At 39.1% G+C, this 19,085-nt stretch overlaps 1 protein-coding gene across 7 annotated transcripts in view; it reads right to left on the reverse strand.

The window, feature by feature from the left end:
* The window catches only part of LOC5503990 (A-kinase anchor protein 13), a 35,349-nt gene that overhangs the window by 2,167 nt on the left and 14,097 nt on the right, over positions 1–19,085 (reverse strand). For 2 of the 7 annotated variants that reach the window (XM_048728116.1, XM_048728115.1), the window contains 31 exons: positions 17,550–17,636; positions 16,891–16,968; positions 16,276–16,338; positions 13,762–13,804; positions 13,079–13,150; positions 12,738–12,761; positions 12,615–12,669; positions 12,173–12,303; positions 11,597–11,703; positions 11,081–11,119; positions 10,508–10,549; positions 9,945–10,006; positions 9,585–9,667; positions 9,339–9,390; positions 8,845–8,897; positions 8,280–8,373; positions 7,121–7,200; positions 6,958–7,041; positions 6,607–6,648; positions 6,297–6,414; positions 5,990–6,039; positions 5,570–5,620; positions 4,800–4,871; positions 4,450–4,531; positions 3,860–3,945; positions 3,282–3,418; positions 2,832–2,881; positions 2,603–2,677; positions 1,966–2,054; positions 1,247–1,290; positions 679–1,043 (listed from right to left, as the gene is read on the reverse strand). In XM_048728116.1, coding sequence (XP_048584073.1) covers positions 679–1,043; positions 1,247–1,290; positions 1,966–2,054; positions 2,603–2,677; positions 2,832–2,881; positions 3,282–3,418; positions 3,860–3,945; positions 4,450–4,531; positions 4,800–4,871; positions 5,570–5,620; positions 5,990–6,039; positions 6,297–6,414; positions 6,607–6,648; positions 6,958–7,041; positions 7,121–7,200; positions 8,280–8,373; positions 8,845–8,897; positions 9,339–9,390; positions 9,585–9,667; positions 9,945–10,006; positions 10,508–10,549; positions 11,081–11,119; positions 11,597–11,703; positions 12,173–12,303; positions 12,615–12,669; positions 12,738–12,761; positions 13,079–13,150; positions 13,762–13,804; positions 16,276–16,338; positions 16,891–16,968; positions 17,550–17,636 — 2,510 coding nt within the window. The remainder of the gene's footprint in view (positions 1–678; positions 1,044–1,246; positions 1,291–1,965; positions 2,055–2,602; positions 2,678–2,831; positions 2,882–3,281; positions 3,419–3,859; positions 3,946–4,449; positions 4,532–4,799; positions 4,872–5,569; positions 5,621–5,989; positions 6,040–6,296; positions 6,415–6,606; positions 6,649–6,957; positions 7,042–7,120; positions 7,201–8,279; positions 8,374–8,844; positions 8,898–9,338; positions 9,391–9,584; positions 9,668–9,944; positions 10,007–10,507; positions 10,550–11,080; positions 11,120–11,596; positions 11,704–12,172; positions 12,304–12,614; positions 12,670–12,737; positions 12,762–13,078; positions 13,151–13,761; positions 13,805–16,275; positions 16,339–16,890; positions 16,969–17,549; positions 17,637–19,085) is intronic. The other 5 variants (XM_048728119.1, XM_048728118.1, XM_048728121.1 and 2 more) reach the window with 3 other exon arrangements.

The raw sequence follows: 19,085 nt of genomic DNA on the forward strand, positions 1-19,085 counted from the left end.
ATTTACCTCGCTTTCACTAGGGGTCTATTAAAGAGATTATTAGCATAACCTTGCAAAAAATGAGTCAGCAAGTGAAAACAATTTGAACCTTGTTCACTGTAGCAAATGGTATGCTGTACGCCTGTGTAAACATAGCTGTGCTTAGGTTTAGAGCCTTCCCCTTAATAGCCAGACTCTCTGCCACTAACACAGGGAGCCCACTCAACTCAGCGCATTGTTTATTTAGCATGCGCTTTAAACTTCGTTTATGAATATCAATTAGGTCACGAAGTTCTCAATAAAACTCCTTCCAAATACATATCTTATACTATATTGTGTCCATTCATGTTTGGAACACTTGTTCTACATCCCTGCGTCGAATTCTTTCAGAAATATTCGGGTTTTGCAAAAACTCGACTTCAAGCCTAATGGCTTAAGTTCAGACAAGGGTGGAAAGTTATTCCCAAACTCTGTGACGCCACTTCTTCGTGACCTAATTGATATTCATAAACGAAGTTTAAAGCACATGCTAAATAAACAATGCGCTGAGTTGAGTAGGCTCCCTGTGGTGAGAAAAGCACTGTCCCACCTTTAACTTTGTTATAACGAATTGCCATACAGCAAAGAAGGACGTGAGACAAGCACTATCCCATCTTTCACCTTGTTATAACGAACTGTCATACAGCAAAAAGGACTTACTGCCAGAGTCATTCTTTCCCTTGTTCGCAAACCAAGTACTGCCCCCACTACCACCCCCACTGCCACGTCTCTTGTGCTTGGTAAGGGGACTCCCTGTGGTGGGGGTGTGGTTGTCGGTGACAGGGCGTGAGTATGTCTTCCCAAGGCGTTCGGTCTTCATGGAACTGGCCCGGATCACAGCCTGATCTACGCTGTTTGGTTTGAGCTTGTTGTCGAAGCCACTAAAAGTGTCCGCTCGCTTGGGCCCGAGTTCCTCAGATAGACTGCTCAGGCGTTCCCCCAGGTTCCCTTCTGGGACCTTATCGTCCTCCTCGCCGCTTGGTAGCGATTGCTGGACTTGAAGCATGGCTTGCATCAGTTCCTCCCTGGATATGATAAAGGTGTGATTAGAGGCAGGACACAGTTTCGCTGATTTCACTCCTCGGAATCAAAAATCACCCATTTAACTTAGGACTGAAGGGTACGGGTTTGTCATGTTCACGGTGCAAACTACTCTAGATAAAGCCCTAGAAGCTGCTATTCCTGGATGCGCCACGAAAAGGACAACACATAGAGAACATGCACATACCTGGCCATCAGGAGCTGTTCCTTCTTATCGCCGTCAACCTTGACCTATGAGGAAAAGAGAACTGTGATTAACATTCCCCCGATCTTGTTAAACCATTCCAACGTGTAGGGTGCTAGGACGGTATTCTTTGTTTGGAGCTAGTTATGAAAGCACGCCGGCTTTAGGATAAACTCTTACTCTACATGATTGTTTAAGAGCCGAAGGGTCAGACAAACTGGCAGCCAAAGGAAAGTAGTCCGTTTGGATTTTAATATAACATGTGGTTTTAACGACGACGGGGGGAACGGAGGGTGAGGATAGCGATGGCAAAAAAAAGGCAATGGAATATCTTAATGCGTTCTGTCTAGTAAACTTAACCGTCGCACGATCTCGCAAGAACGGTCAAAGTATTGAAAACTCGGCCATCTGTGAAGGTTTTTTTTGTCGAGTCCCCGTGGCCCTCAGAAAACTCTCTAAAATGTCCAACTTGCACTCCTTTGGCGTGTTTTTTTTTTGTCGGTTTGTCGTGTGTTTTTTTTGTCGGTTTGTTGTTGTTGTTGTTGATGATGATGATGATGATGATGATGATGATGATGATGATGATGATGATGATGATGATGATGATGATGATGATGATGATGATGATGATGATCTAGCAGGTGCCAGAGCTTCTAGATCTTAGGGTTAAAGTCAGTCTGATCATAGTTAACTATGTTTTGATCTGATAATGAGCTGGTTACCTCTTCTGCCTCGAGTTGTGAGATGAGCTCTTGCATCTCCGCGAGGTACTTCCTGAGGGTATCTGAATCCTTGCCGTTCTGGACGTGCTCTGTGAAGGTGAATTTGCAAAGTGAGGTAAATGGAATGAAGTAAGAAAAATTCGGGGCAGAAAATTGTGTGAATATAGAGAAATGGGTAAATACCGATTTTGAAAGTACGAATTATTGTGACAGCATGATTTAGTATGCGGCTACAACTCGTGTCGTAGAGCGTAAATCAGCCTACGACTTCACTACGATACTCGACTAAGAATGTCGTAGTGTCTAATTCAGGGCTAAGACATGTCGTAGGCAGGTCACATACGACTAAATCGTGGAGTCTAAATCTGTCTTGAAAAAAAAAATACGAAAAAAAATTTAATGCAGGAAAATGTTCAACAAATGATTTGTGACATGTGACAGTAGAGAATCTTGTGAAAGCAAACGACAAAATGACAGCAGTAAAACCGAGATCCAACTTCTGTGGCAGATGGAAAAGTAACAACCAAGTGCTTAGACCACAGGACAACAAGAAAATGACAGTAGCATCACATGTGGGTTTGGCAGTGGACTGGTTGTGTTACAGGGAATGAAATGCGTGATGGACATTGCTACTGACCTATCAGGACGCTGGAGCGACGAAGAAGGACTTTTCGCTTTTCATCAGCGCCGGTGGTGATGATTTCGCCGTGGCCTGGAAAGGAATAACAGTCAATAACCAATCACAATGTCTTATGTTACGCTATGCATGACGTCAGTGGTGATTATTTCGCCGTGACATGGAAAGGATTAAAAAGTAAATAACCAATCACATTGCCTATGGTACTTTGCATGACGTCTGCACGTACCGTCATCTTTGGGTGCGTCCCGTATCGCGTCACGAAGAGTCTTCATCCACCTAGACACGGACAACATTCATCTTTGTGAAAACAAATAACAGAGCAGGTCCCTTTCAGTGGCTGTTTTTTTTTTTTTAATAAACAAAAGCCAAAAAGCCTTTTATCGATTGCCAACATCAATAGAATAAGCACGGACAACGTCAATATTAGCCAGCAAAAGCAACGACAAATACCAGAATACAAGAAGTCTCTCAAACAGTACCATGAAAATTAGACCACGAACAAGATCATTCTTAGTCGACATAACACAAAGCGAATTAACCCAAGGCCAGCATTGTTGCAACAATTTTATGGCATCTTAAGTCAAAACAAAATATATTGTACGCTGTAAGATGACGGGTGATAAATGTTTCTACCTTCCAAGTAAATCGTAAGATGTAAATTGACACGGCAACTCACATCTTTTTCTCGCTGATGGTGTTACAGACCATCTCGTACATCTCCGGTCCTTCCTTGGACGTGCTGACCAGGAAGATCGCCTTCATGTCTGTCGCCACCTCACGGACCATCAGGTTACGAAGCCTAATGACCGGTGCCTGGGGAAAACGGGCAGATGAGAATTTATAAGCATGTGAATGTGAATGTTGAACAGACGATGGATAAGGTAGAGGGAGAATACGGTTATGCAACGAGACACTGGAAACAATAGAGACCTTAAAGAAGGCCAATCACGCCACCATTTTATTCATCCGCTCAATGGAAAGTCACTCAAAGCATTCATTTCCATCTGCTTATTCAATCGAGTAGCCAAGATATTTTTTTATCAAATATCGTCAATAACATTTCAGACTTCATTCGTAGATTGTTATTTTGAAGTTTACTTGGAAATAAACCGCTATATTTTCAATAATAAACAATAACAAAGGAGTGGGTGATCGACATTCTTGAAGCAGGCACGCAGTCGAGCACACAGAAAGACAAACCAACAGACCGACGGACAGCCAGGCATAAGTACTAAGCCTGTGGTTGGTTGGTACCTTTTGGTCGAGAGAAAGCATGGTGTATTTTTGGTCCTTCTCTTGCAGGAATACCATCATGTCTTCAAGGACGACCGCTACCGTTTCTATCAATATAAAAGAAAAGTCAAATCACATGAGAATAACTTTGATAGCCAACAAACTAGAGTATAATCAATTAAGAAAATCCCTTACAGTGAACAGTATTGCTAGCATGGCTGGCAAAGCAGCACTCGTCAGGCCACAAAACAAGAAATGGTATAACTAGGAGGACTACAGGCAAGCTTTAGAAAAAAACTAGATGGCCTGAGTAGGCGTAGTGCAGACAAGCTGTAAATCAACACAAGGTTGAAAAAGTATGTTGAACGCCTCTGTGAAACAGGGTAGTTGCGCAGACGTTTCGAGCGTTAGTCCTTTTGGGTCCACAGAGGCGCACAACAAGTACAATCACAAGACAAGTACGCTTATGAAATATTCCCAAGCACTACTCAAAGTGTTGGTCAAATACAGCCAGATGCCAGTTCAGCAATGCTGACACTCTTTACACAGGACATGACGATATAACGTTGAATGAAAGTGAAACAATAGGAATGCAAAGAAGTGATGAGCACCTGTTAGCTTCCCCCTTGCAGTCTTCCATGATAACAAGCCGTCGTAGATAAGCTTGCTCGTGTTTGACGCAAAATCGATATTCTGTAGAAGCAACCATACAATTATCATCTATACGGGTTTATCCATATATTTAAGTCACAAGATATTAGCCTTCCATGACAACACGCTGTCATAGACATGCTCGTCTTGGATGCAAATATTTTATTCCTAGGGGATAAACCATCTACGTAAATCACAAGAGATTTTTACTTAAGGTGGTGGAATTGATGGTTTTATTGTTGTATGTTTGCAGCTGTCTTTAAAGTTCTCGCTGCTGTTGACGGCCTTGACTTTCTTCCGTTGATGTTACCTTCACTTTTTTGTTGCCTTTGTAGGTGATCGTCACTTTCAAGTCCATTTTCATCTTGATATCTTGAAGTTTCTGAAACGAAGACAAGAAGTCTAGCTAGGACTATCGCAGCTCAGAAAATCCGGCAACGAGCAAAAACAAATATTCAAACCAACCATTACCATGAAACCAACACCAATGACAAAAACCAACGCACTAGAAACACGGGAATGAGGATACTTTGTTAGCGATTTCGTTAAAAAATAAACAAGAATGAATCTTAAATTTATGTTGAATATTTAACTCAGCGAATAAAATATTTCTAACCTTATAATCCAAAATGTCTCCCGCCCAGTTCTGAGTTAGCGAAATCCTTTTTAGTTGCCTCTATATAAAATAAGAACCTATATACGAAGTTACGTTCGGAGAGCGCTCGGGCTTGTCACGAACACTCAAGAGGCTATGGTTACACAGTACCGTTCAAATGTTTCGAGACTTGAAAACAACGATCGCTAGGGTTTTTAGACAAGAGAAATAGAAATATAACAAGAGGCAACTAATTCATCCTAATGCATCTTAATTCCCGTGCTAGAAACACGTTAGCATTTGTCTCTTTTTACGTTCCCCAGACATCCAAGTAGTCAAAATCGTAATCAAGAAATTCAATAAGAAACACTGGTGTTCGCTGAATTTTCGTCTTTTTTTCAGACTTCTTGGAGTTTGTAACGTATGTAGCAAATGTAGCAAACGTATGTAGCAAATGAAGCAAAGCATCTAGGCCAGCTTATTACCTTTTGTTTCTCGTATTCCTTAATGGTGTCATCGACAGATGTCAATATATCCTGTATCAAAAACAACACAAGAACGTCAAAAAGGTTAAATAGACTTGTTCTGGCTGTAATGAACACCAGGAAAGTTACAGAGAAAGACATTGATCAAAGTATTTCTTTGTTCACAATATTTGCAGTTTAGATGCTGCTCCGTTGTCAGGCATGGCTGAACAACAGTGCGACTCTGTTTTACTCGACCATGTTGTGTGCTGCCATGTCTGACAACGGAGCACATCTTTTAAGATTGGTTTGGAAGAAATACAGGAGGAAAAGCATACACAGCTGGGGTGAGACTAAACAAACGTATATAGCTATCGGCATCGGATATCGAGCCTCCGTACAAGCACTTGCCTACCCCTCCCTAACATACAATGAACATACCTTGACTAATCCATGTGATTTCTTCAACCCACTGTAATCTGGCTTTGACTCTAAAAAAAACATAGAATTCAATATCACCGTCATGGAGTGTTTATTGCTGCAGTCCACATCCCGAAGAACATTTATCCCGAAGGTACTCCTAAAAGTCATTTTGTTCGACTACCCCCCCCCCCCCCGTTTTTTTTCCTTCATTTCTTCGATACCTTATATAACTTCTATATCATATATTAGTAGCTTTTAGACCATGTTACCCTAAGCCCCACCCACTTTAGGTAATTCATAGAGTGCACTACCGTATACTCATCACCTTTTGTCGTCTTGATAATGGCCTCTATTAGTAGGGGGTACTTTGTAAGTCTTTGCGTGACCAACGTGATGCACTCTGGGACGGAGAGTCGCCGGCAAAACTTGTTCAGGCCACATTTCTGTTGAAAAAAAGCGTCTATATTACAAACAGGGCATGAACAATGAAATGCTTACAAAAACGGGAAAAGGTTGCAGTTTGAGGCATGCGAACAAAGTCAAGTCAATACGAAAAACGCGCACCTTGATCTGCCCTAATCCAAAAGTTGAAGTACTTATAACATGATGTCACCCAGGGGTCATTACAGCCTTACCTTGACAAAATCAGCAAATCTCTTGTCTGTTCGTAATAATTTCTACAAGAAAGAAAAAAGTTTAACTTCTGTTCGCCGCCGCTATTCCCTGAGATGAACAGGGCCCCTTGTTGTCTGTGGTTCAGTTTTTATGGGACTCAATTAAATTAACAAAATGGGCTAGCCAGTTTTCAGACCCCGAAGTTGTTTAAAGTAATCTATATCTTATATTTTCATATTTGTTTTCAAGGAAAATGTACTTCAATTTTAAATGCAATATTTGGAACCAACGGGGGGTGGGGTGCGCAGTCTTATGTGCGGTGCGCGGGCGCCTGTGTATGCGCCTGGTTATTTTCTGCCTTTTGCGCGTACCTTATACAGCTCGACAGCCTCGATGTGATGGCTGCAGAAGTCCCCATATGCAGCCTTCATTCGTTCGCCCGTTATACCGCTGAACTACAATCAAAAGATGGGTTTGTAGTAACAAGATAAAACTCAACTAACCACATGATATTTGCTTAAATGGTTGTGTTACCTGGATCTCTAGAATGTCCCCAATCTTGTCCACAATGATGTCCTCGTCTTGTCTATGTTTTAACCTCGTCAAGAAGGTCCCTGGTAATTCAAAATCAACGTTTGGCTATACGTTGCTATACGCAAACAAGAAGCAAGCTCAAAGAAATGTAAGGTGAGGCGTAATCAAAGCCGTAGGGTAATGTAAATAACACAGGAAGGCGTAATGTAATGTAAATGACAAACGAAGGCGTAAGGTAATGTACATAACCAAGAAAGGCGTACGTTACGTAAATAACACAGGAAGGCGTAATGTAATGTAAATAACAAAGGAAGGCGTAAGGTAACAAAAATAACAAAGGAAGGCGTAAGGTAATGTAAATAACAAAGAAAGGCGTAAGGTAATGTAAATAACAAAGGAAGGCGTAAGGCAATGTAAAAAAAAAAAAAACAAAGAAAGGCGTATGGTAATGTTAATAACAAAGCAAGGCGTAAAGTCGTGTAAATAACAAAGGAAGGCGTAAGGTTATGTTAATAACAAAGGAAGGCGTAAGAAAAAGTAAATAACAAAGGAAGGCGTAAGGTAATGAATGTAAATAACAATGAAAGGAGTATGGTAATGTAAATAACAAAGGAAGGCGTAAGGTAATGTAAATTACAAAGGAAGGCGTAAGGTAATGTAAATAACAAAGGGAGGCGTAAGGCAATGTAAAAAAACAAAGGCGTAAGGTAATGTAAATAACAAAGGAAGGCGTAAAACAATGTAAATAACAAAGGAAGGCGTAAGGTAATGTAAATAACAAAGGAAGGCGTAAGGTAATGTAAATAACAAAGGAAGGCGAAAGGGAATGTAAATAACAAAGGAAGGCGTAAGGTAATGTAAATAACAAAGGAAGGTGCAAGGTAAACATAAGGTGAAGTAAGCGCAAGGTAAACCTTACAAAATGTGAGATATGGTTTAAGGCATGTAAGTATAATCGTAAAGTGAAGTAAACAGTATGTTCAACAAATATGGATGTACTATAATGTTGAGTGATGCAAGACGTTGTTGGAAAAACAGGAATTTATGTGCTTATCGTTGAGAAGGTAAGATTGGGATAGATAAAGTGCGTTGAATGGGGTGCCTTTACATGGACATGTAAAGGGGTATTGGTATTGGGGGTTGGGACAGAGGCCCTTACCATTGAGGTCTAGCAGCTCCTCCAACTGAGGGAAGAGCTGGTCCACAGTCTCTCTTGACAGGTTTAGGAGAGTTACCATCCCGTTATAGAATATCTATCAAGAAAAGCATAATCAAAGGTAAGGCAAGGGCCTAATATAACTTGTTCAGACAAGCCCACCCCTAAACTTTGCAGGCAAGAGAAAAGGTCATTTTTCAGACGTGCCCAGCCCTAAACCTTCCCAGCAACAGTAGTGGCAGCTTTACTCCATTTTCCAGCTCCTTGTTTGTAACGTTTTGTATAGTTAATTAAAGGAAATATCGTGGCCAAAAGGTTCGATGATACAAGGGCTTTGCATGGCATTGGCAATAATAATTTGATAAAGCGATTTAACAGTGGTAAAATAATTAAAATAGTGCTTTAGGGTTTAAAAAAAGGAAAATTGTAATGTGCACTTTTCCAAAAGGAAAAGTAGGTGGATCAGAATAGAGCAAGTTGAAGTCTTGTTTCGTAACTTAAACTTATACGCCGTTAGTATTTTGAATGTACTTAATATCCAAGTATTACGATCACTGTACTTTCATACCTTATGCATGATTTTTAGCGTCCGCACATAATGGACCTCGGTCTGGATAAGTTCTAAACAATCAATCACAGGCAATATTAGGATATACCCAGCAATCGACATTATTTTTTTCCTAGCTGCTAGCCGGCTTCTATTAAACAGCCTCTGTCAGTCACCATTTTGTCATCCAGCAAAGTACCAAGTGTGAAAAAGCATACATTTCCATCGGCTGATTTGGGAAAGCCAATGCGATACTTTCGATTGGATTTGGTAAATAAAGTGTAAAACTTTGTTTTCAGATTATTTCAGGTAAGTTTTTTTTTTTTAGATTATAGTTTTATTTCAAAGCCGCAAAGGACGAGGTTTTTTAATCTAAAGCCCAGGGTGCACTGCAAAATGACCCAGTGCACCTCGTCTCTTTCCACGCTACAGGACTGCCGATCCTTGAAAACAAAATGTCCTTGAATAAGCCCAAATAAGAGCCGGCTGATAATTCTTATTATAGCAATCCATACCGTGAATGACATCTTGTCTTTTGATATCTTTGGCCGTCATCTTTTTAAGAGTCTGATAAAAACACAATTAAAATAATAATTGTTATCTTGAGCAAATCGTCCTTGTTTGCATCCATTATTCCTGCCTAGTTGTGCAAAACTGACTGACTTTTAATTAAAAACCTTTTTCTTTAATTTGTAGGGTAAATAGGTCATCGTATAAACCAGACATTGTGCAAATAAAGTTACTGGTTACATTTGACTAACTTTTTTGTCTACTGTGACACTCCAGGCCTCCGGTTCTTCCTTGAATTCAAGATCAGAGTCATTTAGACCTTCCATGTTAAACACTGTGTTAAGAAAACAGAAATCGTGTTTAGCGCGTCACACAGATAAAGAAACCATGTTACACTCCCCACATTGCACAGAGCAAAAAAATCATTTTCCATTCTACACACATTACATGGACACAAAACCTTGTTTTAGGTAGTAATTCTCCTCCTTAAATTACAAGAAAATGACTAGAAGGGGCGTGGATGTGACCCCCCCCCCCCCCCCGTTTCTTAGTGTCTCTGCCCTAGTGTGCGCATACTGTGTGATTTTCTCAGAATAAGAGATAAGGCATACCTGGCTCATCATCTTCATCTTCATCTGGTGAGCCGTCATCAACAGACATAGTGGCACTGGACCTAACATCAAGATAAGTGGAAAGATGTTGGTAAATAATCCAACAGTCAGGCGGGAAGACAAATAGACGGACTGACAGACAGGTGAAAAAACAAACAGAGGCAGACAGGCGGAAAGGCAGAAAATACGGACAGACGGACGGAAAGACGGACGAATAGAAGGACTGACAGACAGGTGGAAAAACAGAGGCAGACATACAGATGGAGTGGCAGACAGACCGAAAGACTGACAAGCAGAGGAACTGCCAGGAATACAGACAGATAGGCGGACAGACAGGTGAGCAAGCGGATGGAGAGAAAGAGAGACGGACTTGAAGACAGACAGACAGACAGACAGACAGACAGACAGACAGACAGACAGACAGACAGACATATAAATGTAGGACAGGGACACACTAACCGGACAGTAAGGCTGACGGGCAGAACCGGCAGGTAGGTAATCATACACAGATACATGGACAGGACGATATAAATCAGACAAACAGATGTAATTACACTACTTACACACTCTTGTTGTCTCCCTCGTCGTGGTTGATTCCTAGACTCCTGTGCAAGGGCAATCAACAGCACGTTAAAGAGGGCTTACAGAACTAATCGTAAGCAAAACGTTAGGTGAGCATGTCAGCATTTCTGTCAAGTGAAAGTCAAGTCAAGAGTTAAGGTGAGCTTCTGTATTTGTCTTTATATTGATTTCAAAATGACAAGCTTTGAGAGAAGTATCGAGATTAAGTTAAAAGAGGGAAACTGAAATGTCAAGAAGTATAGAGAAGAGTTTACGAAGACACGTGTTAAAGACATCTAACTTGTCCGACAGACCGGCTTTGAATTGGCAACTATTGCATTTTAATAAGCAATCACGCTATCGTGATTAACCCGGCTTGTGTGTTAAGAAATTTCACTAAGATTACCTCACAAATCACCAGCTTACAGCAACACTTGACCGATTACTTTATAAAGTACGAATAAGTTTTTCACTTTGTTACACAAATGTTAGCTGTTACTTGTATTTCCATTATTGAATTTTTGGTTAATTGATTGTTTTAGTAAGCCAAATTTTAGCCAAAGTGTCCGACTTACTTTCTGGATAGGACTGGTGATGATCGCTCAACATTGTATCTGGTAAAAACCACCGAAAGTTAACCTGGGTACTTCAAATCGAAATACAGTACTAATACTATAAGATCAGCACCATCAACTAAGGTTAACTCGAGCTTTATTGTCCATTGAATAAAGTAAAAAGCTGTGGTTTACGTCATTCATACTTTTCTAACTGACCCTTGAAACCGCCTAAACCAACAATTCGCTTAGATTGATAATTGGTGCCCTGTCAACTCTCTTGGATGAAAAAAAAAAAAAAAACGACTTGGGACGAAAATCATTTCAATTATCTTCGTTGTCCAAAATTATCACAAAATGTGTAAATGTCTATAAGAAGAAGTCGACTTCCACGTGCAACTGACTGTATTTCGTGAACAAGAGCATTGTCCTCATAAGACAAAGTAAGTTTTCTCTCAGAATGCTTTCCTTAGCTAATCTTATAACCTTAACCGGTCCTTAGAAGGTGCAGATAAATTGTTGGCATGGCGTACTTACTTTCTGAATGGCAGGGGTGACGTGGACCTGCCCGAATGTGAGCGAACTGGCAGTCGCCCTCCCTGGGGCTTGGCTAGCATGCCTGGGTTTGGTAGGGTTGGTCCGCCCTGAACACAAAAATACAGCCATGTTAAAGACATCTGTTGAGGTACACTAGAGAAATAAGTCAACACAAGGTTGATACAGTATATTTTACGCCTCTGGAAACAGATAAGTTTTGCTGGAGTTTCGAGCATTAGCCCTTTGTTCGGAGCAAAGAAGACAATCCTGTTGGGATTATAAGGCAATGGTGCGACTCTGCTAACTAATATTTTCTTGCTTCTGTATCGTTTCCCCCAATATGCCGAAGCCTGCTACAGCTCCCTTAACCGCCAAACTATGTTGGCTAATACTTATCTACCAACTGCACCAGGAAGAATAGATGCACTGTTCAATTCTAGACAGGACAATGCAAAACACCGAAGTATTCACGTTCTTAAACCAAAGCAATTAATATAATATGGCAAAAATAATATTCTGCCAAATGTTTGTCTTTTTTAAGATCTCTTCCGTTGACTGCAATGGATATAGTCATACCTCGCCAGGTCTGTTTCGGCTTGAGAGACCTGATGCTCTACGCCCGAGTGCAGTCTTGTTCCCTGTATCCTTAAGGTCCTTTGGCTCAAGCTTATCTTTGAAATCTTCTTTTGTGGAGAGATTGATTGTTGCTAAAAAGGAAATAGTAGGAGTTTGTCGCTAGGCCGAGGAAAGAGATGGATGGATGGGCAAGAGGAGGCAAGGAAACAAGGAGGGGAGAAGAGAAGAAAGAAAATCAGGAGCGAAAAAAGGAAATATGGAAGGGAAAGGAGCAAGTAAGGAAGCGAGAAGTGGGTAAGTTAGAAGGGAGCAAATAAAGAGAGAGAAAAAAGGAAGGAAGTCAAGTAAAAACGAAACAAAAGAAGGAATGAATATGAGGATGAGAAGAGGAACAAAGGCAGGGGCAAACAAAGGAAGAAAGGAATGGGATTTTCTAACTCACATTGAGCTTTCTCTTTACGCATGCTGCTCCGTACATTAGATTTGCTGTGCGCAAGCTGGGAAAGCAAAACAATAAAGTTACAAAACATTCACAAGAAATAGGATAATACAGAGTGATAAATACCTTAGGAACGTCCCTCTTGGAAGTCTAAGAAGAAACGGCACAAAAAAACATTAGACCAAAATGTGCAATAGGTTTTTTATATAACCTTTTATTAATATTTTCTTGCTAGGTCACAAAACTAAGTACAAATGTCCAGTTTACAGGCCCGTAGCCATAATTTTGGCTGGGGTTTGGCTGGGGTTCTCGTCCTAACTCATAGTTTTAAAAGAGGTCTCACAAAGCTGCTATCTTGATCTTAAAAATGCTGCTAAAACAAGCATTCCTAGTAGTTTGCTGTTTATCGCACACAAGGTGAGTAGTTAGTTTTAATGCATTCCCACCAAATGGAATACATTACATACCCTGGACGACTTGTTCCCAAACAGCATACTCAGTCTGCGGATGCCTTTCTTATCTGCTTCCCCTGACTTGATCTGTGCCAACAATTCATGTAGTCATGATAGAGTTACAAGAGAGATCAGCTTTGCAATATGCATCAGTAGAATTACGGTCGTAAATCCATAAACTTAATGCCTGTCGACCCTAGGCAACGAGATGTTCATCTCAGGGGTGAATTAAAATCTGCTTGAATCATGGTGAACTTAAATCTATTCTACAACTTAAACGCTCAATTGCATTTATAAATAGTCAAATAGAACAGTGAAAGTACTTAAATTTTTAATACACCAAAAACTGGAATTCGACTTTTATATGACTTCTGCCCTGAAGAAGTCGTATTAAAGACGAAAATTTGGCAGAGTCGAATTCCAGTTTTTGGTGTATTGTATTCATTCTTCTGGTTCACGAACACGACAATTTCGGGTTTTTTATTTAAAATTTTTAAAATACAAAACACCAAAAATAATGGTAGAGCAGTAAAACCATAGATTATGAAATCGATATACACTTATTCTGAGGAAGATGCTCTAACACACGCATTTCCGGTGTTTATTTTTTGTGAGCTAGTATAAAATACAGCTTGTCTTTTACACTTTTTGTCTTAAGGTACAGCCTGTCAGATAACACATTTTGGTTACACGTTTACCTTGTCAATAACGCCATCTGAATCGTCTGCATCCACCTCAGGCCTAAAAGGACACGCGAAAGGACAAAAAGGGAAAACATGAGGAATTTAAATAACTTGTTTTAGGTGATGCATCCATCCATATGAGCTGGCTTTTCACTGGCAAAGGAAAAGGATATGGAGAAAAAAGTGGAGGCATAAAAGAGCATACAAGTATGTAAAATCAGTGCGAAGGAGACCCAAGCAGAGAAGGAAGAACAAGAGCAATTCTGTTGCTTCTACACCCCCCCCCCCCCCTCCTTCCGCTTACATCTCCTGCACACCAATTTTCGTACACGTTGTAAACTCTCATCCTTCTTTCCCTTTCACTCTCTCTGCTCACTTGGTTAGTGATAATAGACCTTATCAATAAAGGACAGAAAGGCAACTGAAGAAAAAGTCGTAGTTTACAGAACGAGAGGGGCTTTGTTGGTGTTCTGTTGTCTTCTGACTTAAATGTTTTCTTTGAAGGTTAGACACAATCGTTGCACAAGGAGAGTGCACGTGGCTATTTTTTTAGTGTGTCATCATATCGTGATAACGACTACTGTATAAAATCAGTATCAAATGAAAACTATGGAATTCTGCTCTGTAAAGACATCAGAGTTTACTGGCATAATTAAGTTACCCTGTTTTAATCTACCTTACAGAGCAACTGTTTCCAAAAATTTTGAAGGGTAAGACATACATGTAAATTAAATATCCCTAAACTAACTTTGAAAAAAATAAACTCTTAGTAACTTCTGTTGAGGATTGATGCATAAGATTCCTTTCAACCGAGAAAAGACATAAAAGGCAGAAAACCTGGATGGACGGGATCTCAGCAATGTTTCTCAAATTGAATAATTCAACCAATAAACATAATGAGGAGGAGATAACAGCCTATCTAAGATTTCTTGTTTCTAGTCATGATCATGCTTTATGGGTTCTCACTGTGGTCGTTAAATTCATTGCTCATGGGCATGCATTTCATATACGGTTTATGGGCAAAATGACGTTTATGTTCATAATAATAATGTAATAGTATTTGTGTTTATGATTTAAGGGCATAAATGTCATCAATGTCATGTTAATGATTTGTGTACATCTGGGCCGTAGAAACTGGGGGAATGTGCCCCCCCCCCCCCCCCAAAAAAAAAATAGTAGAGGTGGGCTGAGCCCCCAATATTTGCTTAATGTTTTTGTATCGTGTTTATGGTCATGTATTATGACGATTATGTTCATGGTTTATGGGCATGTATTATGACGTTTATGTTCATGGTTTATGGGTATGTATCATTACTATTACTCTTGTGTGTGTATTGACTGTTATACAGGTGTACGGTATGATAGTTGAGTTGTTCAGGTAATCGACGGCATAATAGTAGAACCAATGTGATACAGTATGTGATTCAGTAATGTTCACAACATTCAATCATGTGGAAGAAGAACAAAACTTACCCGACAAAGTAATACAAACATGGAATTAAACTATATTATTGAGGACTGTCAACATCACGAATATTTTAGAACTTTAGTATACACTAAGGGTTATTTTGATTAAACAAGGTCACATTTGATATATGGGTGTACAACCACAGTTACATAAAAACAGTTACAATTCTATATACCAATTTAAACATAAACATCATCTCTTTAACCATTTCTGATTAACTTGAAAACAAGACATGCCAACACTTCTTTCACTTGAGCAACTGCCAAAAGGCAAAGTACCATGCAGGGAATTTGGCCAGGCTTTGCTGGAAAATGATATTCTTACTATATTTCCATTACAAAATGTATAAGAAATTTGAAATGAATAGATCTTTTTGCAGAAGGCCTGTGGTTTAAAACCAAAGAAAGACTCAAACGGGTGTGCACGTTTCTTCCCACAAAAAGCAAGTAAACAATAGGGCACACAAAACAGAAGTATTTCCTAAGACTTATCTAATAGACATGCCGTTGCATTCACGGAAAAACATGCCCATTTAAGCCTCTGTTTAGTGTAAAACCACAGGCCTCCCAAGTATAATATTTTGAACTGCAAAGAGGTATATTTAGTTTTATTAGCATTCTGATATCGTCAGTTCTTAGCTTGTAATTTAAATAGGTGTGGTTTGCTATATCAATGGAGACTACTGGGCCAATTTAATACTCACCAGTATTTTTTTTTATAATAAAAAATGCTCAAATCATAAACTTCTTACAATGTATAGTTAAATAAAAAATTGTTGCTTGTAAACATTCAAGGTTACATTGCACAAACCTTTTCCAAAATAGATAGAAAGCAATTTTCAATAACCTACAAAACGCTCGCTGACAACTTCTAAATTTCTTGCCAAATTTTATTCTTGAGTTTCTAGTAAGATCTTTGGATAAGTTTACTTCAACAAGGACTACAAGGAGCCACTGTCAGAAACTAATTCAAAGAAAAGCTACCGTTTAAGCATCAGTACAAGTGCCCTGGCGAATTACTCAAGTGTAAGACGACACTAAATTACCAACCACCATACTCACTGATGTTGATGTAAGAGGAATTCTTCAAGGGAGATGCGATGTGATGCTTTATCAAGAGAATCCCTGGATTACGGTGAATAACACTGTTACATCCGCAACAGGGTTTAACTTTATCACACAAGCTTAAACTGACATGAGCACATTGTGTTAAGCGTCATATTTTGAAGCTGTCTGATTTTTCCTTTTTAAGGATAAAGGCATCTTTGGACCCAGGGCAAGCGAAAGCAGAAATGAACAGATGTATTTCAACTGCCACCTCATCCCCCATCCCCTATCTCTCATTGTCACTTCTGTTGGCCAATATGCCCTGGGTCCCAAAGCATGGGATTAAAGCAAATTTGTTTAAACATCATAAATACTTCTTTCAAAACTTTTTTTCTTTTATAAAAAAATACTACAGGTTTTAAATAATCAATCAGGTTTAAAGTTGGTGCTATTCTGTCGCTTCAGGCTGTGGTTTTAAGTGAATGTTTCAATATTGTTTAAAGTGGGTTGTTAATAATCAGAACTGTGATGAACGTTTTGTTTTGTGTACTCCTTCAAACTGATTTAAAAGTTTAGGTGCCCAGATTAGAAGTCAGTATTTTATCATTTATAAATGATCAGTATTTATACCTCATAGCGCCAAGGTTAGTTGTTGAGGGCCATTTTCTTGGTTTCTTTGGAGAAGACTGAAGGATTTTCTTTTTCTCACTAAATACAAGTTAATGTTTATCAAGTCTCATTAAATAAATAGCACACATGGTGGGCACTGGGGGCACGCCCATCCCCCCATATTTTATAAAATATAAAGAACTGAACAGAAGGGGCGTGGCTGTGCCACCAATAGTTTTCATGTTTCTGTATCATGTCCCTCCAATATTTCAAGGCCTGCTTCAGCTTTTACATGGATTATCCTTACTGAACTTAAATTATATTATGCTTATTCTGGAGTTTATTTTTTACTTAGTTCACATACTGTACATTAACCTTAATATTATCAAAGAAAACATTGTAGAGATACGAATGAATAAGTGTGAAAAGAGTGTACTAGAATGGTGGATTTAAAGCTATATGAATTATTATTTTGCTCCTAACACTAATCAGAATTTCTCTGTACAGATATTTCAAATGTATGTATGCTTTCTATTTCAAAGGGGCAAATAAGTGAGACTTTCCTAATTCATTGTGTCACCCCATCCCTCCACGTTGTAGTTTCTTAATTACATGCCAGGAAATGAATACATTTCCCCGTCTCCTATTCTTCTCTGTTGTTTTCCAACACCTTTACTTACTCGTCATTGAGAAAGTCCAGCAGGGACATTTTAGTCTCTCCTTTGGAAATTTTTCTTTCAGGTAAGGTTGGGCTGCGGTGACCATCCCTGGGTAATCCAAGTACATGTTTACAAAGCAGTCATCATTACCTTATTTGGCATGTAGTTATCTTAGGGTTAGTATAAGTGATTTTCACAGATTGTTAATACGGTGATACATAGATACTTCATGTGCAGACCCTACTTTTACTGCTGTTTGCATGATTTACATAGCCACACCAGACAAAGTTCAACCTTCAAACTGCTAACACCCTAAGTTCTGTCAATCAAAGCTAATGACTCACTTTTTAAATTGGAAACTTTCATCAGCTGGATCAAACATTTCTCCAATTTCTTTAGAGAAATGCTTGCTCTCATAAAAAACATCAACTATTTGCTCTTTGATTAGGAATCAAATATGTACCAGCACTGAAGATCAATGCTAGTAAGCTAATGCTAAATTCTGGCGTAGTTTAGAACACAATGATGTCCAAACTTTTGATTGATGGAAAGGTATTTTCAGTTGGAATGATTAAGACTTTGTTGTCTGGGAAGGTGATAAACAGCCGTGAGATAAAGTTGCAAGATGTAGCTGTTAGAAAAGAAATGAGTGCTAAAATTGCAATTAGTTAAGGCAGACTGAGACAAAGTGCTTGATAAGGCTATGTCATGAGATCCATTGTCTTTTGTTACTCGGAGGAAAAAAATGATATCTAGCTCTAAAAAAACCGTTCTTGCACAAAATCAATAATCAGTTTTGAATGGAATCAAATATAAAATTAAAATCACTCAAATTATTCACCATTGCTTTCTTAAGGGGCAGAAGGAAATTTGTTGTTAAATCTTAAACAACCAAATTCCCATAGTTTTTTTTTTTTTTTTTTTTTTTTTTTTGCTTGAATGTGCTTTGTTTCGTGGCATGCTCTGTGTGTTTACTTAGAAAACTTGGCCAAGCTATGTAGCAGAATCTGAGCTTCTACACACAAACAGGTGGGCATGTTTCAGATAGTGCTCAGATTACACATCATAACTTGGCTGGGACACAGATAGCCTGTCAAAAAGGAGATGGAAATCATGATTATAGCCCCAGTGTATTTAAATTGGTGCAGATGTGCCAGCATTTAATCTGTATTACTTTCAGCCTGAGAGGTGTTAGTGCTGCTATATCAGGCTTAACTAGGCAGTATTTTCTTATGCTGAGCAACATATGACCTGGATTCATTATTAGAAACCACCCCAAGGGTTTAGGATAATGTACCAGGAGTAGGGGAAGGTACCAAACAAAGTGCTACTTTTGCAAACACATTAAAAAAGATGTTACTAGATGGGGTTGGGATGGGAGGAGAAATCCATGGAAATAGACAACAGTATTAGATAAAGTTGTTATGAAAGCTTCTTGTGTAAAAAGGTAGAGTAATCATTGCATTAAATTAACCATATTTGTTGATTAGATTGTTTAAAAGTACAGCAACAGCAGAAGAAGTGTGATATGTGAATGGAAAGTCTTGGGTAGAAGAA

This window comes from Nematostella vectensis, chromosome 5 (assembly GCF_932526225.1).
Source record: "Nematostella vectensis chromosome 5, jaNemVect1.1, whole genome shotgun sequence".
In the NCBI taxonomy this organism is placed as follows: domain Eukaryota; kingdom Metazoa; phylum Cnidaria; class Anthozoa; order Actiniaria; family Edwardsiidae; genus Nematostella; species Nematostella vectensis.